Source organism: Bos grunniens, chromosome 24 (genome assembly GCF_055505025.1).
Source record: "Bos grunniens cultivar Pamir isolate PY7600 chromosome 24, Bosgru_T2T1.0, whole genome shotgun sequence".
NCBI lineage: Eukaryota > Metazoa > Chordata > Mammalia > Artiodactyla > Bovidae > Bos > Bos grunniens.
The window spans coordinates 21,397,596-21,419,836 of NC_141188.1; the positions used below are offsets into that span (position 1 = coordinate 21,397,596).

Below are 22,241 nucleotides of genomic sequence, written 5' to 3' on the forward strand. Positions count from 1 at the left end.
TGTCCCCATCCTCCCTGACTTTGGTACCCTGGGGGAGCAGGGCAGGGGGAGGGGTGAGATGGGAACCCAGATCTTTAGAGAAGTACACTGCATACAGGGGCAAGCTCATGGTGCTGGGAGTGGGGTCTTTGGGGAATTCTTTGGGGTCCTGAAGGATGAGGTCTTCAGATTTGGGGATGGGGAGATGGGTATCCAAGGCAGGGAGAACAGCAGGAGCAAAGGCAAGGCATGGGTGTTGCCAAGTATGAGGTAAGCCTGGAAATGGAGTGGGATGGAGCCAGAACAAAGCCATGTCTGGTGTTGCATGAGCTATGAACTGGAAGGCTGTGTTCCTCCAGGCGCCAGTGGTTAGCCTCTTTCCATGTAGTCACCACCACTTGTGTCAATGCCATTGAAATACCAGGACACACTGGCTGCTGGGCAGGAACCACCTCCCAGCTCCCTTGTCTTTGATTTGACCCTGAAAACAGATGCCTGAAGCCCCTGAGGCTGTCTGCCCACAGACCACCTGGGTTGTTGTGCAAAGGGATGTAGTGTGTTCCAGGGCCATCACTTTCTGTCTCTGGAGCTCCATTTCTCTTTTCTCCAAAGGCTAGGTTGGACCAGATTATATCCAAAGCCCTACCGTTGTGCTATCTGGATGCTCGATAATCTGGGAATTAGGGAATGCACTGAGGGCTCCAGGGTAGCCCAAGAATGACAATGTGTAGGCCCACTGTTGGGGATGAGGGGGCAGGGGGCTAGCCTGGGACTGGGAGAGCCGGTCCTGTGGGGTTCAGCCACACACCATGCTGAGGGGACTGAGTGCAGAGGCTCTGCCCTCGAGGCTCCTCGACTCTTTTAAGGAGAACAGAAATAACATCCATACCAAGCAGCTTGCAGGACTTGAGCTTGTAGGGAGGCCCCCAAGTTCAAGGTGGGTGTCAGCATGCAGGGAGAGCAGAGTAGGAGTACAGGGAAGGCACATGCTCCTGCCCCCTAGAAAGTGCCCCCTTCTGGCTGGAGAGAAATCTTCCCAGACCTACTGGAGAAAGAGCCTCAGTATTGCCCAGAATATGGGCTGTGGGAGCCCCAGGCCTGTGGGGACTCAGGTCTAGCTGGGGACCATCAAGGGACACATCCATAGGGTATGAACCAATGAAAACATGCCATGGTTGGAGGGGACGGGAGGTGGGTGTGGAGGGGAGGAAGGGCCACCAGGGCTTGGGGAATTCTGCACCGGGACCCCTGGCAGTGTGTGAGGGAGCTCGCTTGCGCCTGTTCTGAAAGCGCCGTTCAGGGAGGGAGGCCAGAGAGTGGGGATGGGCAGATGGTGTGGGGCAGGGACCAGGGCCGAGGAGGTCATTGGTTCAGAGGGAGGCTTTGGTGGTCAGAGGACTCTTAGCTATCAGCTGTGACCCTCAAGGGCACAGAAATAGAGGGAAGATGTAAAAATAGAAGTCAGAAGTATGTCAGAAGTAGTTAGGCTTCCCAGGTGGCTCAGTGGTAAAGAATCAGCCTTCAATGCAGCAGACATGGGTTCCATCCCTGGGTCAGGAAGATACCCTTGAGTAAGAAATGCCAACCCACTCCAGTATTCTTGCCTGGAGAATCCCATGGACAGAGAAGCCTGGTGGGCTACAGTCTATGGAGTCACAGAGTCAGACACGACTTAGCAACTGAGCACACACACACAGTTTAAAAGGTCAAGTTTTATGTGGCACACTCTATTTTAGATGCAAGAAAAAGAGGAAGCAGCTTGGAGAGATTTCTCATTCAAAGAGCTAAAACTCAGCGTTTTGGTCATTTAAAAAGAAACATGTAAACTGAGCTGTAACCGAGCTGTAATACAGGTCTGGCGTTTAAACTGAGCTGTAATGGAGCTGAAACACTCCTCTGTCTGTCGCTTCAAATTTTTGCTGTGGTGAGACAGAAACGAGGAAATTACATACTCCCCTGTCAAATTCATATTTAATTTTGAAAGAAACTGCCAATATATTTTAATTTTTATAAAAAATAAATTTATTTTAAAAGAAACATGTAAATCTTTAGCTATCTGGAAATTTCTGGGGCACTGAGATTTATGATAAGGAAATAGAGAGAGAGGAGGACATAGCCCATGGAGACAGACAGCCTGGGTCTGGGTTCATATCCTGGCTCCATCACCTACTAGCTATGCAACTTGGCAGGAGACTTAACCTCTCTGGCCTCAGCTTTCTTATCTGTAAAGTGGGGATGACAGTAGCCTCAAGGCAGCTGTAAGGATTAAGTGAATTAACATATACATAAAGTGTGCAGAGCACCCTGGCATGCAGTTAGCACTACAGAAGTGGCAGGGCTCTTATTGTTGAAATGGGGAGTCTTTTAATATGATGAAGCTGGCGGTACCCTGGCTTATGGGAATCCCATCATGAAGCCTTTGTATGAAGCCCTTTCTGCTCACCTGGCTTGCTGGAGCAGGTGGGATAAATCTTGGTTTCCACCTTCAAGATTAGGGCTGACATTAAGGTTCAGGGCAGTGGAGGGTAAGGCCTTTGGGGATCAAGTGGGAAAGAGTAGCTGCAGGCCAGGACAGAGGATGGGGATTCCAGGCCCCAGAGTCCTGCCTTTGGCCGGGGGAAAATGGGGAGTGAGGCTTGCAGAGACAGGGCTGCCCCAGCACTTCCCTCCATCCTCCCCTGGTGGGGGGGTGGGGGTGGGGCTGGGCAGGCCTCCCTACCCACTGCCTCTCCTCAGTATTTCTCCTCCAAGACTAATCAGGCATGTTCACCCCATTCACTGGGTGCCTCCACCCCTGGAGCCCTAGAGTTGCCAGGCACCCTGTGATGCAGAAAAGACCATTGAGGCACAGAGAGGTTCAGAGACTTGCTCGAGGGCAGAGTGGAGACCAGAGCTCAGACCCGGGGCTCAGCAGCTCCCCACTTTTTCGTGGCCGCTTTTGGACCTTGGATGAGACCCCCCTCCTAACCTCGCCCCTACCCCTCCCTGCTGCCGCTGCCTAACTCGCTCACCTCTCCTCTGTCTCTCTCTTCCCCCACCCCGCCATCCCTCCTCCCCTGACCCCCCCCCCTCCACCGCAGGGCCCGAGGGCTGTAACCTGTTCATCTACCATCTGCCCCAGGAGTTTGGGGACGCTGAGCTGATGCAGATGTTCCTCCCTTTCGGTAATGTCATCTCCTCGAAAGTGTTTGTGGATCGGGCGACTAACCAAAGTAAATGCTTTGGTGGGTAAAGATAACAAACCAACTTCACCTAGGACAGGGTGGTGCTCGCACCAATTTACCGGTGTCCAACTGCTTTTAACCTGCTCCTTCACATCGCCGCCCCCCGCCCCCACTCCCAAGTGCTCCTGTGCCCAGCCTCCAGCCTCCATCTCTCACCCTCTTCTCTCTTCCGTTCTTTGGTTTCTTGGCTTTCCCTGCCCACTCCCATCCAGTCTCCTACCCACCACCCCTAGTCCAAGAGAGAGCCTCCCGTCCCAGCCCCAAAGCTCAATTCCCACCAACCGAGAAGGGAAGGGACCTGTCTTGGGCAGGAGGAGGAGGGGCAGGAAGCAGAGCCTCACAACAGCCATTCTCCCAGCATCCCTCTCCTCTCAAGGCTACAGTGGCCCTGGGGGTCAAAGCTGAGCATGATCCTTGGGGTGGGGGGTTCACCCAACCAACTGGGGTAGGCCAGTCACTACCCCGCTGGCCCCTTGGTCTCCTCTGTCCATCTTTCTGTCCTGTGCCTGCCCCCTTCTCTGTCTACCCTGCTCTTTGCTCCCCTCTTGCCATCCAATGCACCCTCCTCCCCGAACCCCCACCCCTCAGGCCACCAGAGCGAAACTGTCAAGGAATCAGGAAGAGGAAACTGGTCCCTGCCCTCAGGAAGCCTCAGGTCTGAGCTTAGATGAAAATCATATCTATTCAACGGCAGTGAGATCTGCCAGGCACCAACTAATGAGGAATGAGAAAGGCAGGTGGATGCAAGCAGACAGAAGGGGAGGGAATTCCAAGCAGGGGGAAATAGAATGGATGAGCATATGGGGGCTGGGACGAGGAGAGTCAAAGGCTAGTGAATGAGGAAGCTGGAGGCTTTGGGGAGAAAGGAAGGTTCAGGGGAGACCAGCTGTGAGGGCAAGTCTGCGCTGGGGAGGGTTTCAATCATTCAGGTGAAGATGCTTCATATGATGCTGTAGGCAGTGGAAGATGGGGGAGTAATGGGATGAAGATACCTTTGGGAAATTCTCCTGGACAGAGTGTTAGATGGGAGATGAAGGACCTGGGAGGATCTAGGAGTATGGTTGTCAGATAAAACACAAGATACCCAGTTAAATTGGCATTTCCGATAAATAACATTTTTAGTATACATATGTCCCAAATGGGTCTTCCCTGGTGGCTCAGAAGGTGAAGAATCTGCCTGCAAGGTGGCAGACCCGGGTTCAATCCCTAGGTTGGGAAGAGCCTCTGGAGAGGGGAATGGTAACCCACTCTAACATTCTTGCCTGGAGAATTCCATGGACAGAGGAACCTGGTGGACTACCATCCATGGGGTTGCAGTGTCGGACACGACTGAGTGACTAACACACACGTCCCAAATATTATGTGCAATGTGTCCCATGCAATATTGGAGACATACTAAAATAGTATTTATTGCTTATCTGAAATTCCAGTTCAGCTGGGCTTCCTGAGTTTCAGTTTGCTTCTTCAGACCTCCTGGAAACCCATGTCATCCCCATACATCTCTTCTCCACTCCTCCTTGGTCCCTCTCCCACCTCTTCTGCCTCCATGAAAGCTGCTTTCTCAGGTCTGATCTACTCCTGAGTCCCCCAGAATTGAGGAGTCTGGTCCCCAGACAGCCACACATGGAACCAGAGCTGAGTCAGCCCAGTACCTCCAGGTTGACCCCCAGATTCAGGGGCTGTGAGGACAGAATAGGATCCTTCTTTGACCACGGAACCTGGGTCCCCTCTTGGGGATGGGGGAGGGGAAAAGGTACAAAAGTGCAGAAGTGCAGGAAAGCACGCACGTGTTAAGGAGATTTCAGTTTGGAGACCAGCTCTCCAGGTCCATGAAGGGCTTCAGGGTGGAAATGATGTTCCCCAAGGCAGTCAAGATCTTTGCAGTGTTCCTTCCCCTCTGGCAGCTGCCACTAAAAATCTGTGTTACTTCAGAGGCATTGAGTTGCCCAGCAGCTCATTTCTCTGGGGGCTGGGAGAACAAGGCCAAAGGAAAAGACCGGGGTGCACCCCTCCACTGTTTGGTGTTTCTTCTAATGAATTACAATTATGTATGTAAAAACAGCAGACTGGAGATCAGCTGCATTTGGTCTCTAAGTAAGCCTCAGATGTCTCATAAGTCAGAAGAAAACTGCAAAGAGCCCAGACTATGCTGGGTACCCAGGCTGGAGCAGGCTCAGTCTGCAGCCTTTTCCTCTGGCATCTATGCTGTGCCGCTCCCTCCAGTCAACCCCAGATTATCCTTGCCATTAGCTCGTTCAAGTTCTCCAGCAAAGACTTTTGCCCTACTTTTTCTGGAAGTCCTCCCCCGTATACCTCTGCTCTGGTTCTTTCTCTCTTCCTGAACAAACATCTAGCACTGAAAACCCACCAGCCTTGAGAAAGGCCAGGATCCCGCCCAGCTGGCTGGCCCAGTGGCTCCTCCTTCACTCTCTTGGGTTCCCTCCCTTGCTTTGGCAGCCCAACCTGTGCATCTCCCCAGCACGCACTCATGGGCAAGCTTACTCTCTGGATCTCAGTGTCTGCATTTGTGGAATGGGGATTTCGGCGGTCAGTTCTCAGTGATGCTGTGAAGGTTACACAAGACATTCCATGTGAGGGACCTAGTCAGAGTGGACCTTCAGGAGGTGCTAGGACCCCTTTTATTCCCCCCAAAAGGGCTATGTTGCTCTACACATGGTCCTCTGTGAAAGTGAACTCCTCAGAGTCTTCCCTTGGTCTTTATAACCACAAACAATCTTTTGGAGGCCTTCGTGAGCAGCACAAATGGTTTTTGTGTTGGAGGAGGGGCTGGAGGGCTGCCAGGAGGGGATCCTGCCTGCACAGCCTTCATGGTCTGGGAGGCAGGCACCTTCTCAGGGGCGGGAGGAATGGGGCAGGGGGCTCTGAGAAAAGGGACACAGCCCTGGAAACCAGGTACATGGGAGATGGTGCCCAGAGCCTTGCTAAGGGGGCCAGTGGGGAGATGCTCCCTGCCCTGACTGCTAGCCAGTTAAGAAAGTTCAGGAAGAAAAGTTCCTTGAGCCTGGAACCCTTCCCAACCCCCAGGCTTCCAGTATTCAGCCTGAGGCTGGGCTTCTTGCCTCCTCCCGGAACTTCTCTCACTCCTTTTACACCTTTGCCCTACACAGCATCTCCAGCCCTTTTTATCTTTGTCCTGTCTCTTTCCCACTTTGTTCATATTTGTTTTTGTTTTTTTTTTGTGGGGGGGGGGTAGCTGTCACCAACAGTTAAGCTATCTTGTCCTGGTAGGAAGGGAGGCTTTTAGCTTGCCTAAAAAGAGAGCAATGTAACAGATGCACCATTCACACATTTGAAAACTGCTCTGCTGACAGCTTGACTGTAGTTTTATGGGGAAGGGATGGGCCAGGAGGGCATGAGAGGGGGAGGTGGAAAAATGACTCACATTGATTTCCAACTATGGATAATCCAAAATCCTTCCTGTGTATTTTGGTGTATAGATGAATACAGATGTTGGATATGTTGCCCTGGGCCCAGCTGTGTCCAGTCTCATCTGAGCTCACAAGCTAGCCCTCCTTGAGTACACTCACATGTACCTGCACACATCCCTCCCCCGTCTTTGATGATGCATGGTTGCAAGAGAAAATGTGCAGAAATGCAGGAGGGAGAAAGAGAAAAGAGGCCAGAAGAGGTAGTGTCCGGGTGGAGGTAAAGGGGAGAAAGGGTCACCACATGGGGAGAGTGAGGGAGGGGTCTCAGGCAGGACCATGGGACCACAGATAGTTAACCAAGAAACAGCTTTCTACCTCGGCGGGGTCTGTACATTTATCCCTTATATATCTAATGGCCATTTGGGGATAAACGCCCCAAATAAGGCACATTTGCAGTATGGCCAGGAAACTTTGCCAAGCGTAGTTTCATATTTGCAGGATCTAAGTCCATTTTACCAGAGAAATGGCCTCCAAAGTCAAACAAATTCCAGGAAATACGAGGTTTAAAAAAAGCCATAAAGAAGAGAGAAGCTGGGTGGGAGGGGGATGTTTTTGTTTGTTAATGTGCCAGAAACTGTTCCAGAGTGACCTGGCTACAAACCCACCTGACCACAGAAGGTCCTTTCTCAAGGAGCACCGTTTGAGCCGTTTTGGGAAATGCTGATGTAGTGTAGTCTATAAAGAGGAGATGCATTTTGAGTTCCAAAAGGTGTCAACTTTGGGAACCTAATCCAGTCCCACCTGGGAACTGCTTGCCTCAGGTGACTGGGAGCCATGGATGGTTCTATATCGTTGTCCTGGGATGTTGGGAGGAGTGAACGTGTGACAAGCACTTCTGCAGCCTGTAGTACACGGAGAAAGCTCTCAGCGAACTTTCGCTAATAGTGTCAATTTGTACTATTACTGTCACACCCTTATCAGTGCTATGAGAGGTTCACAGGGGACGCGTCAGCGGGCGCGTGCTTAATCCAGGGCAAGAGCCGCTGCTCCAGGATGGAGTTGTACTAAACATGAAAGGGTGGTGCGGACGGCCTCTGGGACCGAGGTGGCGTTTCACGCGAGCCAGTGTGGACTAACCCGGGTGGCCACCCGGAGCCTGGCTGTGGGGCGGGGGGGCTCGGCCTGGACGGAGCGAGCGGAGGGTCGGCGGGGACCCCGCCTCGGCCCCGGCCCGTGGCCGGCGGCGCTCGCCAGGGGGGCGGCCGGGATCGGCGGCGGCGACGTTCGCTCCGGGGCGCCTCCCCTCCCTCCCCTCGCACTCCTCTCTCTCCCCAGGCCGGCCCCCCGTGCCCTCCCGCTGCCAGGCCCCCTCCTGTCAGGGAGGACAGTGTCCAATAAACTCCTCCGCCCGCAGGTGTGTCCGCCCTCTCCCACCGCAGGCGGGGGCTGAGGTGCCGGGGCCGGCCGGGGTGGGGGAGAGGGCGCCCGGGACAGCGGCGCCGCGGAGAGCCGAGGCGGAGCGGGGGCGGCCCGCCCGGGGCCGCGCGGGTCGGTAGCCTGGAGCCTCCTCAGCGCGGCCCCAGAGGAGGCCGCGCGCACGAGGGCTGTGGGGGAGGGGTGCGAGACCGAATAGGGGGCGGGGCCACGAGGGGCGGAGCCTTGATCCCCGCCCCGCCCGGAGGTTCGGCGGGAGTGGGCGGGGCCTCCGCCCGCCCCGCCCCGCCCCCCGGCGCCCGCCTTCTCCCCTTCCCCTCCTCGCCCCCTCCCGGCCGGGGCGGCCCCGTGGAAACCCAGGCCCTCGTCCCTCGTGTCTCGCTAGGCTTCGTGAGCTTCGACAACCCGGCCAGCGCGCAGACCGCCATCCAGGCCATGAACGGCTTCCAGATCGGCATGAAGAGGCTCAAGGTGCAGCTGAAGCGGCCCAAAGACGCCAATCGCCCGTACTGAGCGCCGGCGGGAGCGTCCCCCGGGGGAGACCAGGACTCGCACAGGTAACCGGGATCGGCCGGGGCGCGGGGACGGGGAGGTTGGGGAGGTTGATACCGGACGGACCCGCCGCCTCCTCTGGCCTCTGTTGCCTGGACCCTCGTTGTGCCTTGGACCCGCTGCGCCCGGCTCGACCTGCTCTCAGAGGGCAGGCGCAGAGCTGTGGTCATCCCCGGCAGAAATGGGTATGGCCATCCCCCTGCCGCAGAGCCAAGAGGGGACAGGAGGGAGGGAACTGCTTTGAGAAGGTCTACACTGGCAATCTTGTTTGCCAGAAGTCCTGGGGTGAGCCAATGGCAAGCTCAGGGCTAGGAGAGTTTGGGTGGCATAGGCTCTGTGGTGGGGAGCTATAGACATGTGCTGGGGCCTTCTGTCAGACTCCCTGGCTCTCCACTCTCCAGCTCTGGGGGCCTGTCAACACTTGACCGTCTCACTCCTCCAGTTCCCCACAGCTCAGTCTGGAGAGGCGGGAACAGGACTTTTCAAAGAGAACTTTACCAAAAAAACAAGAGGGGACAGAGGCTGAGGAGGGTGACTGTATGTACGGGGCTGGGGCCACTTACCCTGCCCACTTCCCAGAGCCCGTGATGAGTGGACAGGTGTCACTTTTCCCAGCTCTCTGAGTCCTGCCTTAAAGCTGGAGGCACCTTCGGGGCACTCCTCCTCCAGGCCACATACTCCCCTGGATGAAGCAGCTTCCTGGGGCGGAGTTGGGGGGAGGGAGGTGGGAGATGTGCCTGGTCATCAAGAGTTCACCCCCAGCCTGGCTTCCCCCACTGCGGTGCCCTCCTGCCATCCCAGCTTGTTCCCTGGCCAGGGCCAGGCTGCCAGCCCTCTGCCGCCTCCACAGTTCTGTGGGTCAACTACTGTTAGGAGCTCAGCATGAGTGATACTGATCAAAATCCTTGTCCTTAGCAAGGCAGACAGACATCAAACAAGGACATACAATCAAAGAGTAAATTGTATAGGGTGTTGAAATTGTTGGTTACAGTTAAATCAGGTAGTCAGGGTAGGCCTTGCTGAGAAAGTGACACTTGAGCAGAGATCTGAAGAAGGGAAGACAGGGAGCCATGCCAGGGTCCAGAGGAGTATGGTGTACAGGCTCCAAGGTGAGAGCCAAGGCAGTGTGTGCACGGACCAGCATTAGGCCGAGATGATAGAGAGCTATGGCAGGCTGAGGGGCGGGGGAGTAGAAAAGGAGATCCCAGAGGTGAGGAGGGCCACCTCGTGAAGGAACCCAGTCCGCTGTGTGGACTTCGGCCTCTCCGCTGAAATGGAGGGCTAAGGGAGCCACTGGAGAGCTCTGCGGGGCACAGGGCTGTGGGTGACTTGCATTTCAGTAGGATCGCTGGCTGCTGTATTGATAGACTGTGGGGCCACAAGCAGAGGTCTAGTGCTTGGACTGCTCAGTCCCGGGGGATAGCAGTCACTCGAGGTGCTGTGAAGGAGCTGGTGCTGTTTGGAAGGAATTCAAGGGGGTGTGAGAGAAAGAGGGTTAGGATGGCACTTGGATTTCTGGCCGGAGTGACTGCAAGAGCAGAGTAGTTGTGACCTGAGATGGAGAGGGCTCGCGAGAAAGGTGAGCCACGTGACAGTTACACCTTCCAGTGAAGGGTCAGAGTCTGGAGTCTGGGAGGGAGGGCTCCAGTTTCCCAGTCTCCTCCCAGATCCCCGCACTGCCGGTAGGACCCCTTTTGTCCACTTGGGAGCAGCCATACTCACCTTCTCTCCAAGAGGTTTTCTTGAGCCTCTATTCACAGCAAGGCTGGAAGAGCGAAGTCTGCCTCCCTTGCTTCCTGACTTCCAGCTCCTGCCCATCTCTGGTCTGTATGAAATGCGCATGAGCACGCGTGCACATGCACACACGAACACACACACACACACACACACACACGCGCGCGCGCGCGCGCGCACATCCATTCAGAGTGTGGGCAGTTTTTGTGCTTAGTTCCGGGATACAGAGATGCATGGTCACCATCCTGCCCGCGTGGAGCTTCTGGCTCTGTGGCAGCCAGCAGATGGTGCAGAGGGCACGTTTCCAGAGGACAGAGGGACAATGCAGTGGAAGAGCCCTTTCGTGACATGGAGCACTTTTTCTTCAATAGGTTAACTCTGCCGTCAGGGCATGACCTGGGGCAAGGTGCTTCCCCTCTTGGGCTTGCATTTCTCCAGTGATGAAACCCAGGTGCTGGAGCCACCACAGGAGTTTCCAGGTGGTATGCTGGGGACTCATGCCCTGGGATTCTGTGGCTCCCTTGACAGTAGCCTGTCTTAGCCTTGTTGACCTCGACGCAAGTAAGCCCCAAGAAAGGAGAGGACATCTAGGTCAGAGGAAGGGGCGAGAGAGGTGGATTTGTTGTTTGGGACAGAAGGTAAGAAGTGGCCCCCAGGGTAGAACCAGTTAGCAGTCGTAATTGTGGAGTGGACTTAAGAGAAATAGTTTAAAAAGCAGAGTGGTTCTTCTACCAGGGAATACAAAAGCCAGAAAAGATGAGAACCACAGGTTTTCACACTGTGCTTACCATGCACGAGGCATTGTTCTTGTAGCTGACAACTCTGGAGACATAACTGTATACTTGACGCTGCCTATAAGGTAGGCAGTGTTGTTTTTCCCATTTTACAGTTGGAGCACACACAGATTAAGTCACTTGCCAATCAGCTACTGAGTGGTTGAGTCATGATTTGGGGGGCTACTTAACCCCTTCAAGTAAGGAGAATGATAAACACCCCTGTATTCTCGCCCCACCCTCTCCTACCCCAGACATCCCCCTTCTCTGGGGTCAGCCATCTGACTACCCCTTCACTAGGCAGTCTCCTACAAACACTGTGATGTCACATAATCCTTATGCTTCCCTGGTGGCTCAGTGGTAAAGAATCTGCCTGCGAATGCAGGAGACGTGGGTTCGATCCCTGAGTCAGGAAGATCCCCTGGAGGAGGATATGGCAACCCTCTCCATAATTCTTGCTCGGGAAATCCCATGGACAGAGGAGCCCTGGCGGACTATAGTCCATGGGTCACGAAAGGGTGGACGCAACTTAGTGACCAAACAACAACACATAACTCCTACATTCAAGTTGACCTTTTGGCTACAATCACAGGATTTTAACAAATGGTGCATTCAGGCTTTCCCAGCCCAAGGCTGTTAGAGGCTGTAACAGAAGGCAGGTGCCAGCTAAGGGCCAGACTTGGGGACTGCAGTGGGAAGTGGCTGCCAGCAAGGGAGGGAGGAAACAGCTATAAAAGCAGCTTAAAGTTGCATGATTTTACAGACCGACAAGGGATGTTTACAGATGATGAGTTCCAGTTACTCAGAAGGACAGAGTTCATCTGAGCAGGGGCTCAGGGGGCATAGCTAGGTGTGAAGAGGCCCGGGGAAGGGGATCTCAGAGCCAGTGGTGAAGACAGAAGGCTTAGAGGTGGCCAAATCAGAACTAGAGTGAGGGGGGTCTGGGGAAGCAGAGGGGCCCTGGGAGGGCAGCTCTGGGAGGGAAGTGTGGTTGGGCTCTGGTTCCCCTGAAACGAGGCCTGGGTAGGATGCAGTCTGTGCCTCCTGATGGTTAGGTGGGTTCCTGGCATCCTTGCAGCCCCTGCCTCTTATCTTGTGCAAAGATGGGAGTTTCTCCAAGAAATCTTTACTGGGAAACTAAGAGGAAGGAAACAGGCAGAAGCATGAACGTGATCAGGTCCAGGCAGGCACCCAAGTCCCTTGTCCCACCTTGGAGCATGCTGGGCTTGAGCTGAGGGCAGGTGCCTGGCTGTGTAGTTCTGCAGGGGGAGAGCTGAGGGGGAGAACGTACTCAGACTCCTTGGGAGCCCTGTGTCTCTGGACCCTGGGAGCCCCGTGTCTCTGGGAGCCCCATATCTCTGGACCCTGGAAGCCCCGTGTCTCTGTCTCTGGACCCTGGGAGCCCCATGTCTCTGGATCCTGGGAGCCCCATGTCTCTGGATCCTGGGAGCCCTGTGTCTCTGGATCCTGGGAGCCCTGTGTCTCTGGACCCTGGAAGCCCTGTGTCTTTGGGAGCCCCGTCTCTGGACCTTGGGAGCCCCGTGTCTCTGTCTCTGGATCCTGGGAGCCCCGTGTCTCTGGACCCTGGGAGCCCCGTGTCTCTGGGAGCTCCGTGTCTCTGGACCCTGGGAGCCCCGTGTCTCTGGGAGCCCCATATCTCTGGACCCTGGAAGCCCCGTGTCTCTGTCTCTGGATCCTGGGAGCCCCATGTCTCTGGATCCTGGGAGCCCCGTGTCTCTGGACCCTGGGAGCCCCATGTCTCTGGATCCTGGGAGCCCCATGTCTCTGGATCCTGGGAGCCCTGTGTCTCTGGACCCTGGAAGCCCCATGTCTCTGGGAGCCCCATATCTCTGGACCCTGGGAGCCCCATGTCTCTGGGAGCCCCATGTCTCTGGATCCTGGGAGCCCTGTGTCTCTGGGAGCCCCGTCTCTGGACCTTGGGAGCCCCGTGTCTCTGTCTCTGGATCCTGGGAGCCCCGTGTCTCTGGACCCTGGGAGCCCCGTGTCTCTGGGAGCTCCGTGTCTCTGGATCCTGGAAGCCCTGTGTCTCTGGGAGCCCCGTGTCTCTGGACCCTGGGAGCCCTGTGTCTCTGGACCCTGGGAGCCCTGTGTCTCTGGGAGCCCCGTCTCTGGACCTTGGGAGCCCCGTGTCTCTGTCTCTGGATCCTGGGAGCCCCGTGTCTCTGGGAGCCCCGTGTCTCTGGATCCTGGGAGCCCCGTGTCTCTGGACCCTGGGCTTGGATCTGAGTGTGCTTTTGCACAGCGTCTGCTCCGAGCTTTGCAGGCACAGGTGCTTCGGGTCAGACCTGCCTGGTGCTGGGCTGTGGTTTGGGCCTGAGCCTTCTCTGGCTGGAGGCCAGCTGTGTTTAGAACCTGGCATCTAAATTGGCTCAACTTGACCATAACTTGCTCAGGCCTGATTTCAAGTTCCCCATGCTGGTCAGTGACCCTGCTGCCACGTCTAGGGCTGGGCCTGAAGAGGCTTTTCCAAAGGGCAGCCAGGCAGGGGTCACAGCAGGCAGAGGGGTCAGTGTTCTCACGTGAAGGGAGTGGCCAGCCGGCAGAACCCGGGGGAGCCTCTTTAGGCTAAGTATGAGAGTGTGTTTGCGTGCTGGGGCCAAGTGTGTGTGAGAGAGTTCCCTCAATGGAGCTTTGGGGAGGGGCTGTGTGGAATCCCCAGCGTCCGCCAGAGCCAGGCCCTGAAGGGAGGCTGGAAGAAAGCTGGCAGCCAGCCAAGGAGCCCAGCGGGTGGGGAGGAGCGGGCGTCCCAGGACTGGGTGGGAGAGTCCCTGGGAGTCCTTTAGGTACACTTGCATGGCTGACACCTAGTGCCCTCTGTGCCGCGTGGCTTGTGGGATCTTAGTTCCCCCGCCAGGGATTGAACCTGGGCCCTGGGCAGTGAAAGCGCAGAGTCCAAACCACTGGACAACTAGGGAGTCCCCGCACCCCCGGCCCTCAGTTCTGAGGCCTCTTCTCCCGCCCCACGGGCCTGCCAGTTGGCTCTCACGGGTGGTGGGTCTGCGGATTTTCCTTGTGGAGGGGCTGGGGCTGCAGGCGGGCCTTGGTGGGCCCTGGTCTCAGGGAGGGAATCTGCTGCAGGAACAGCCGGACGGCAGGCAGGGCCGGGCTCTGTGCAGGTAGAGAGGCCCAGGCTCCTCAGAGAAGGCAGAGCCGGGGGCCAGATTTAGGCTTCGAATCGTCACCTCTCAGCTATGTTGTATCTTATCTGCAGTGACACGTCACAGTCTCAGGCTTCCCTTCCACACGGCCTGAGGGAAAACCCAAAGCTGAGAGCAGGAGCCACTGTGGGTAGAAGCCGGGGACATTGGAGACCAGCCTGGTGCATAGGCTTGGCACAGGCCGGGGTGCTGCAGGTGACCAGGGACTGAGGGGCAAGCTCAGGGGTAACCAGGAGGAGGGGGTGGGGCTGGGGACCCCCAGGGCCCTGGGTGGGGGCAGAGGACCCCAAATGGTGAATGAAGCGTGTTCAAGACAACTCAAATTGGAATAACTGGATGGTGCTTCCGAGAGGGGGATCTCAGCCTGCACCAGTTAGGGCTCCATCAGTAAAGAAGACAGTGAGAAGGGTCAGTCTAGAAAGCTGTATGTGGGGGGATGTAGGGTGTGAAGGAGCCAAGAAGGGGGAGGCAGGGGTAGGGGAGAAGCAGAGGAGCAGGGTGACAGCCGCAGGGACCGGTAGGGAGCCAGGCCCATAGCTGCCCCTCTCCAGTGGACTCTCCTTTTCCCTGCGACTTACCCTCCAGGGTGCCCTAGCCTCCCCCATGACCCTTTCCTGGGTCAGAGCTTTGAAGCCTCCCAAAGGCTTCACGTGCCAGGACCCCACCTCACTTTGGGCCCCCTTGGGAGCAAAGCAGAGTGAGTAAGGCAGCCGTGAAACACGAAATCAGCTGTGCCAGGGCGTGTTTGTAGAATTCCGAGAACACTGCCGTGATGGACTCTAAATCTCACAACTGAGAGTGCTCGTTTTCTGAAGGTTCTGAGGACCGAGGGCCGAAGCTGGGCGGCAGGGGGCAGGCCCGTGGCCTCCCGCAGCCTCTTGGTGCTCTTAGCGGGGAAGCCCTTCCCTGGGGACGGTGGCCACTGCGGGCCCGGGACAGGGTGGGAGGCCGGGTTGTCGTGAGTGTGGACCGTCCCGGGCAGCTGAGTGTTTCCCAGACGGACCCCCAGACACAGCAGTCACCTTAGGCAGCCTCTGACCCACCCGGCAAATGGGAGCCAGCCGGTCAGGCTCCCCTTGCTGACCACAGGCTGCAGCCAGGAAGGCTGGGGAGGTGAGGCACGCTCAGCCCCTGGGGGAGAAAGAACCAAGGAGGGGGTCAAAGCAGAGAGCCCGTTCCCCTGACCTGCTCGCCGGCCAGGGTGGTTTGAGGGGCTGTTTTCTTTTTTTCTGGCCCCCTCGCCAAACTGCCTGCGCCCTCCCTCCTGTTACCCGGAGCGTGACGGATGCCCGTAGTGGCCCTGTGTGAGGTTCTGCTGTTGTTCACAGTGTATCACCTGTCTGCATCAACAACCGTGTGTGCGTGTGCGTGCGTGCGTGTGCGTGTGTGTGTTGATGTGCCCATGTCGTTCGTCTGCCGCTTCCTCCATCCTTTTGGGTTTTTTTCCGTTCTCTTATGATTTGACTGCTATTCTCTCATCCGAGCTTTTAGATTGATGCTGTGGTCTGGTGCTGTATAAATATTTTTCCTTTTAATTTTGTTTTAACTTCTTCCTTGCCCGTCTTCACCCTCAACCCGACTCTCCCTGTGCCCCCCACCCCGCTCCCCACAATCCCCGACCCCTCCCACCCTTCCTCCTCCTCCCCGCCCTTACCCACACTCTTGTCCTCTCTCTCTTTCTCTCTCTCTCTCTCTACATATATAAATATATATATAAATCTTTTCTTCTTTTGTCATTCAATCAAATTCCAACAACCCAACCAGGGCCAGTCAAATCCACCACAGTCTCGCGCTGAGCTAGGAATAAAGTTCACGTAATCACATGAGAGTGGAGAAAACAGTCCCCCATCCGTAAGTTCAAATCAACTCAAAGTTCACAGTGTGACATGATGGCGTCATGTAACAAGGCTAAGAATCGGTTGCATGACAATTGCCGTCAAGTTTCGTGGAGGTGCTGTGATTGGAGCGTTTTTCTTGGATGTTGTATCAGTTGATGATTGGCCAGTCATGATCACACGTGCATTTTCTTGACTTTTGTGCTGCCACAATCTTTTTTGCTGTGCTCATTTTCGTTTCGTTCTTGGTGCTTGCAGTGGTTTTACTTTCTGTTGTTTGGTTTTTCTTGTTCAGCGTTTTTTATGCTTCTCTAGATGTCACATAGAGAAAAAAAAAAGAACAAAAAAAAATAGTAAAAATAAAGATGAATTCCCGAATTATCGGACATGAGATCATTTAACTGTGCAAACCATTAATTTTTTTTCTTAAAAATAAGGAAAACACCTTAAAAGTATCTATGCGTGGTTGATTTACTTGCACTTGAAAATATTGTGATTTTATTTTTTTCTAGAAATTTGGGGGCCTTTTTCAATTGACACTTTCCTAGGTCTGGTCTTTTTCAAGTTAGGCTATTTTAAATCTCACTTCAAAAGGAAAAACAAAAACAAAATCTCTACAGTAACAGAATGATAAAAAAAAAAAAATTCTAAACCAAAAAACTAGAGCTCAAAGCCCGAGGCCTCTGAGAGAGAGCCCGGTCACAATTGTAAGGTTTGTATTGTAGCTACTTCTGCTAAATTAAATGTGGGGAGGGGAGGTGGGGGACCTGGGGCTGGGGGCGGGCTTTTTGGTTGGTTTGAAAAAACAGTACTGACAAAAGCAAAATGCACTTTTTTGTTTACAACTGAAAAAGGGTCCTTGACAAGTGTTTTTTAATTTTATTATTATTTTATTTGGTGTTGTAATTGTTTAGATTGCTGTGTACGGTTTGCTGTTTGTTGAATCAACAGTGTGAAAAACCTGCCAGCATGGATTGATATACGCATGACGTTGTCCCCTCAACTGGGGGCTTTGCAGTTCTAACTCTCTTGATGTAACCAGTCACCCCCATGTATAAGTGGAAGCTGCTTGCTAGAATGGAGACGAGTCTCATTTGTTAATTCACAATGGTTAAGCATTCTCCTTCTGATTCTAGTCAGATCATGATTTTTTTTTCTTTGAAATGCAAAACAAAACACCAAAAAGCCACCATTCAAAACAAAATCGAGAACTGTCGGAGTTAATTTAACTGATGATTAAATCCGTTCTAACTTCTTGTAGGTTCTCCCATCCACTTCCTCAAAGTGCTGAATTTCCTCTAAATTCCCTGGCATGTATGAGAAAAACATTACGTGTGTCTGTGTGTGTGTGTATCTATGCATACACACACACACATATCCATGTATATCCACATATGTGCAGGTGAATATCTTCTACACATATATCCAGATATACATATATATACATAGCCTCGCAAATAGTTACTGACCTTGGGAAAGAGGCAGTTCGCTTGGAAACTGGGCCAGGGTTCTACAAAATTCACGTCACGGACGCGGGGAGGAGCGGGCTGGGCTGCTAGATTTCTGCCATCTTGTTTGCTAGGCTTCTGTATACATATTGTATCTGGGCTAGATCCCTCAGAGGTCAGTTTAATGATGAAGTCATACCCCACAGTCACAAATTCTTCCCTTAGATCTAGCCATCCCCCAATCCAGAACTCTAGAGGAACCCAAATCAAAAACCCTCTTCTCTGCCACAGCCATCACCTATAGCCCTCCCAGTGGTTCTTACTCTGAATACAAGAGTCAATTTCTTTTTTTACGTATCATGATCATGACTAATTCTCATACTGGTCTCTTCCCACTCTCCCGCCATCCCCGCCCAGAGCTCCCACCCTAACCCCCCGAGGCAGGTTCCTTTTGGTGTTTGGATGTATTTTGCATTTCCTCTCTTGGCTTAATCAGCCCCGATTTTCTTCATTTTAGGGCAGGATGCTGAACGGGCTACATTAAAAAACAAACCTCTCTCTCTATATATTTATAAATGAGAACTGTTGGATGACACCTTTGACATATCAGCCAATATCAATCAAGCTGAAGACTCCAGACACTCTCTGTGACTGTCACATTTCTTCAAGGAAAGTATAGCGTCTATGGAGTTCAGAGGGCACGTGTTTGGGGGAAAAATATGTATATGACAAAGGGAAGAAGAAGATGAAGAAAAATGAGAAGAAAAAAACAAAACAAAACAAGGCAACTTTCAAACAAAATAACTTGAGACAAGGTGGGGAGACTGCAGGGCTGGGAACTGGGAAGGGCCGCTGCTTCCCGATCCCGGGGCTTTTCCAGCCCGTGGGCGCCTGAGGCAGGCTGGGGCAAGCGGTGTGGCTGGCGGGGCCTGGTCCCCAGGGGGCGGCTGGGAGGTCGCCACTGAGCATCTCTATCTGTCATTCCTTTAGCTATTTAGGGACCAAAGGACCAAACTTTTTATTGCAGATGTGTAGCTCTAGGTCAAATAGAGGGGGACTGGAGGGGAACCTCCTTTCTGCCTCACGGCTGTTCTTGAAACAGCTTAGAGCGATTCTATGAAAAAAAATGTAATTAAAAAAATAAAAAAAAAAAAAACAAAAAAAACAAAAAAATTAAAAAAAGGAAAAATAATGCTTCAATGCTTTTAAAACAGCAAGGTAATAGTTCTTTGATACTTTGAGAGGCGCTTTGATTACCCTCATTCAAGTCTATGACACTTTCCTATGGTTTTCTGTATTATATGTCTGGATGGAGCTGTTAAGATGAACAAATCGGTGGATGTTTGGGGAAAGCAACAAAATACAAAAACTCCTTAACTGTGAAGTGTGAGAAAACGAGGGGAACAAAGGGGGCTGACAAGGCAAGATAATTGTTGTGAAAAGTCTGTAAATGCTTCTAACTTCCCCCCCCCTCTTAAAATCATAATAGTTGTACAGAATTTTAAAAAGGAGAAGTTTAAAATACCTATATAATAGAAGAAAAATTAGAGGAAAGCAAAAAAGAAAAAAAAAGAAAAAAAAAAAAACCTATAGAAGTTAGCGTTATTGCTAAAATCCCAGATGTTGTAGGACTGTACTTTTGTAGAGTTTAGACTGAGCATCAATCCCTTCTCCCCGCGAGTGCTGTTGGACGCCGTTGACCCCGAGGGCCAGGCCGGACCCGCCCAGAACCGTGGGCCTCGGGCTGCCCACCGCCGGTGGAGGCCGCGCCGCTGGCAGGAAGGCCCGCCGCCGCCGCCGCCGCCGCCCTCGCCTCGCCTCGCTTCGCTCCGAGAGCTGCGCGCGCTCGCCCGCTCCGCGCAAGCCCCGGACACCTCCGCTTCACTCGCCTTCCATGCTTGCTCCAGAGACTTTCCGGGCAAGGGAGACCTGGGAACTTTCATCTTAAAACAACTAAACACCACACACACACACAAAAACCTTAACAAGAGAGAGAAAAAAAAAAAAAAAAAAACAATCTTTGAAGAATTTCTGAAACTGTTTACAAGGAATTTTGAAAAACAGGGATGTTTAAATGATGCCGGCTCTGTTTTTCTGTAAATAAATTTGCATATTTTGTAGGACTTTTAATTGTAATGATAGAGAAAAAAAACAAGGAAAACTATTTAATGAAAGCACGATATTTATCTTTGGTAAATGACTTTAGAGCAGTTAAAAAAGACATTGCTTAAAAAAACTCAGAATCAGAAAAAAAACACTGAATTATTTAAGAACACATATATTTTAAAGTATAACATATTTATTATAATTTATTTGCACCGTTGGGAAGACTTGCTTTGACCTTCTGCCTTGACACCCTCCTCACTGACCTCTGGTTCATCTGGAGGCCTGGCGGGGAGGCCCTTGGACCTACCATGTTTTTTAATTTTTTGCTTTAGAACATCTATCTGGTTCCTCTCAGGCTTTCTGTCTTTCCTTTCTTTCTATTTTGTTGGTTAATTATCATTTTTAAAAAATTTATTTTTCTTTCTCTTGGCTCCTTTTTAGGATGTCCAGATGTTGTAAAAAAAAAAAAAAACAGCTGCAGTTCAGTACAACTGCTCTTTTCACACTCAACTCCCTAAAGCTCCTTGTAACCTTCTGTAACTATTGGATGACGCTTTCTCCAGCTTAGCCCTAAATAAAGCACAGTTTAAAAAAAAAAAAAAAAGGCTCTTCCATGGTGGTCTGTGGTTCCTGGAGTCTGGCCAGCCGAGTATGTGTGCCCTAGGGCTGGCCCACTGGAAGTAGCTTTGATCCTTCCCTCCATGGAGCCAGTCTGCTGCCTAGACCTTCTAGAAAAGTCTCTCTTTACTTGAGTGTACCTCTGAAAGTCTCCACCGCATGCCCATTCCTGGGTTCCCTTGTAGGACTGGCCACAGAGCCCACACCCAACAGGAAGGAGGACAAGCCAGAACACCTTGAGTTGGGGTGGGGGGATGTGCTCTGAGGAGCTGAGGAAGGAGACAGTGGAGGCAGGACCTGCAGTAAAGGAGGGGGAAGACACAACCCCAAACAGCCCAGACTTGCCATGCAGCATTTTGTTCTTGGTCTTGCACCTTCCACTGCCCTGACACTTCTCTGGGTGGAGAAGACTGAGGTTCTAGATGATCTGCAGAGGCGGGGCTCGGGTGGCAGGAGCCTGGAGTGCTGCCATCTCTATATCGTGAGAGGGAGGCAGGGAGATGTCCGCACCCTGAGTGCCACAGGAGGCTTGCCAGGAAGGCATGGGGTGCGGGGAGGTTCCCAAGCAGGAGACCGGGAAGTAGGGCCTGGGGGAGGAGAAGTAGGAGGGAGGGAGCAGGTCCTCCTGAGGTGAGAACCCAGGTGCACGATAGCCATGATTCTTGGTCACACTCCGTCCTGGGACAGCCCTTTCTCGCTAGTCCATCTTGTCCCCAGGGCCCAGCTCTAGCCTTGTGGACCTGTCTAGGAATGGGCAGGCCCCACCAAGGGTTTCCATCTCCCTGCACGTGATGGGAGGGGGAGATGACGGGAGTCCTGGCAGGCACAGGGGTCTGTCTGTCTGTCTGTGCCCTCCTGTGAGAGGCTGGGAATGGCTTCAGCTCCCCGTCCTCTGTGTGGGGGGAGTGGCAGGAAGCAGCACCTGGGTCCTGCCTCCCTCCTCGCCTCACATCTCAGTCCCCAGGCAGGGCCCTCTCCTGTGCGTCCCCTGCTCGCCTGTGGAGATGCTAGCCTGGGGAGAAAGGGCCTTCACTCCTTGGGACCTGGGGCAGGCCTTCAAGCCTTGAGGTTCTAAGGTGAGACCCTCCTTGTCCTCTGAAATAACCCACACTTAACCTGCCAGTTCTGGGGAGCCTCTAGGGAGCTGGACTTCTTGGAGGAATTCACTGCGAGGGGCAGATGTCACACTGGGAGTTATGCACCCTGTGAGGAAGAAAAAGGTATTTTCTACTGAATTCTCTGGGTAGCCTCAGACTATACAAAACCATGGTTTCTGTTGGACATTTGCAGCTGCAAGCCACTGTGCCTGCCAGAGGGTGACAGCTTCAACCACACTGCCTCCAGTCACTCTCTGAGACCCCAGGGAGCCCCGCCGGCCTCCCCAGCCCTTCCCCACTGTGTCCCCTTCTCTCTGGCACAGCGCACCCCCACGTCCACTGCTCTGGCTCAGGGGCAGTGGGGCCTTAGGGAACTATCCCCGAGGAGCTGGGCTGTGCAGTGGGTCGGCCTCTTTTGCTCTGTTCCAGGCATGGCTGACTGAGAAGAGAGATGAAAACACAGGGCCCAGGTGTGAATACGCCAGTTCTAGAAAATAAACCTTTATTTAAAACCATCCACCAAGTGACTGGGTACACACAGCACATTTAAGACAGAAGGTAATGTATTAGCCTCTGTGGGGTGTGTCGGGGGTGGGGCACGGGGGGCACCAGAGGTTCCTTGAAAAGTTGCTGCAAACTCTCGGATCACTTTGCACATGATTACGGGGAGTTCAGGGGTCCCACAGCCCATCCGTCACCCCCTGGTTAAGAACCTCTGATTTGCAGTGTTATTTGAGGAAACCCAAAACACAGTTCTCATTCATTTCTGCTTCTATTCTACGGTTTCTGTTCCTCTGGTAGTACAGTCATCCCTCGGAATCTTCAGGGCATGGGTTCCCGGACCCCCACAGATAAGCAAAGTCTATGGATGCT

General features: G+C 53.3%; 1 protein-coding gene across 50 annotated transcripts in view; it reads left to right on the forward strand.

Annotated features, from left to right (window-relative positions):
- CELF4 (CUGBP Elav-like family member 4) overlaps positions 1-20,257 on the forward strand; it is a 314,667-nt gene extending 294,410 nt beyond the window's left edge. For 17 of the 50 annotated variants that reach the window (XM_086372682.1, XM_086372684.1, XM_086372685.1 and 14 more), the window contains exons 11-13: positions 3,060-3,143; positions 8,412-8,583; positions 18,065-20,257. In XM_086372682.1, the coding sequence (XP_086228808.1) occupies positions 3,060-3,143; positions 8,412-8,539 (212 nt within the window). In that variant the 3' untranslated portion in view covers positions 8,540-8,583; positions 18,065-20,257. Of the gene's footprint in view, positions 1-3,059; positions 3,204-7,927; positions 8,007-8,411; positions 8,584-16,028; positions 16,112-18,064 lie in introns of those variants that run through there. The other 33 variants (XM_086372696.1, XM_086372698.1, XM_086372699.1 and 30 more) reach the window with 4 other exon arrangements.
- The last annotated feature ends 1,984 nt before the right edge of the window (positions 20,258-22,241 follow it).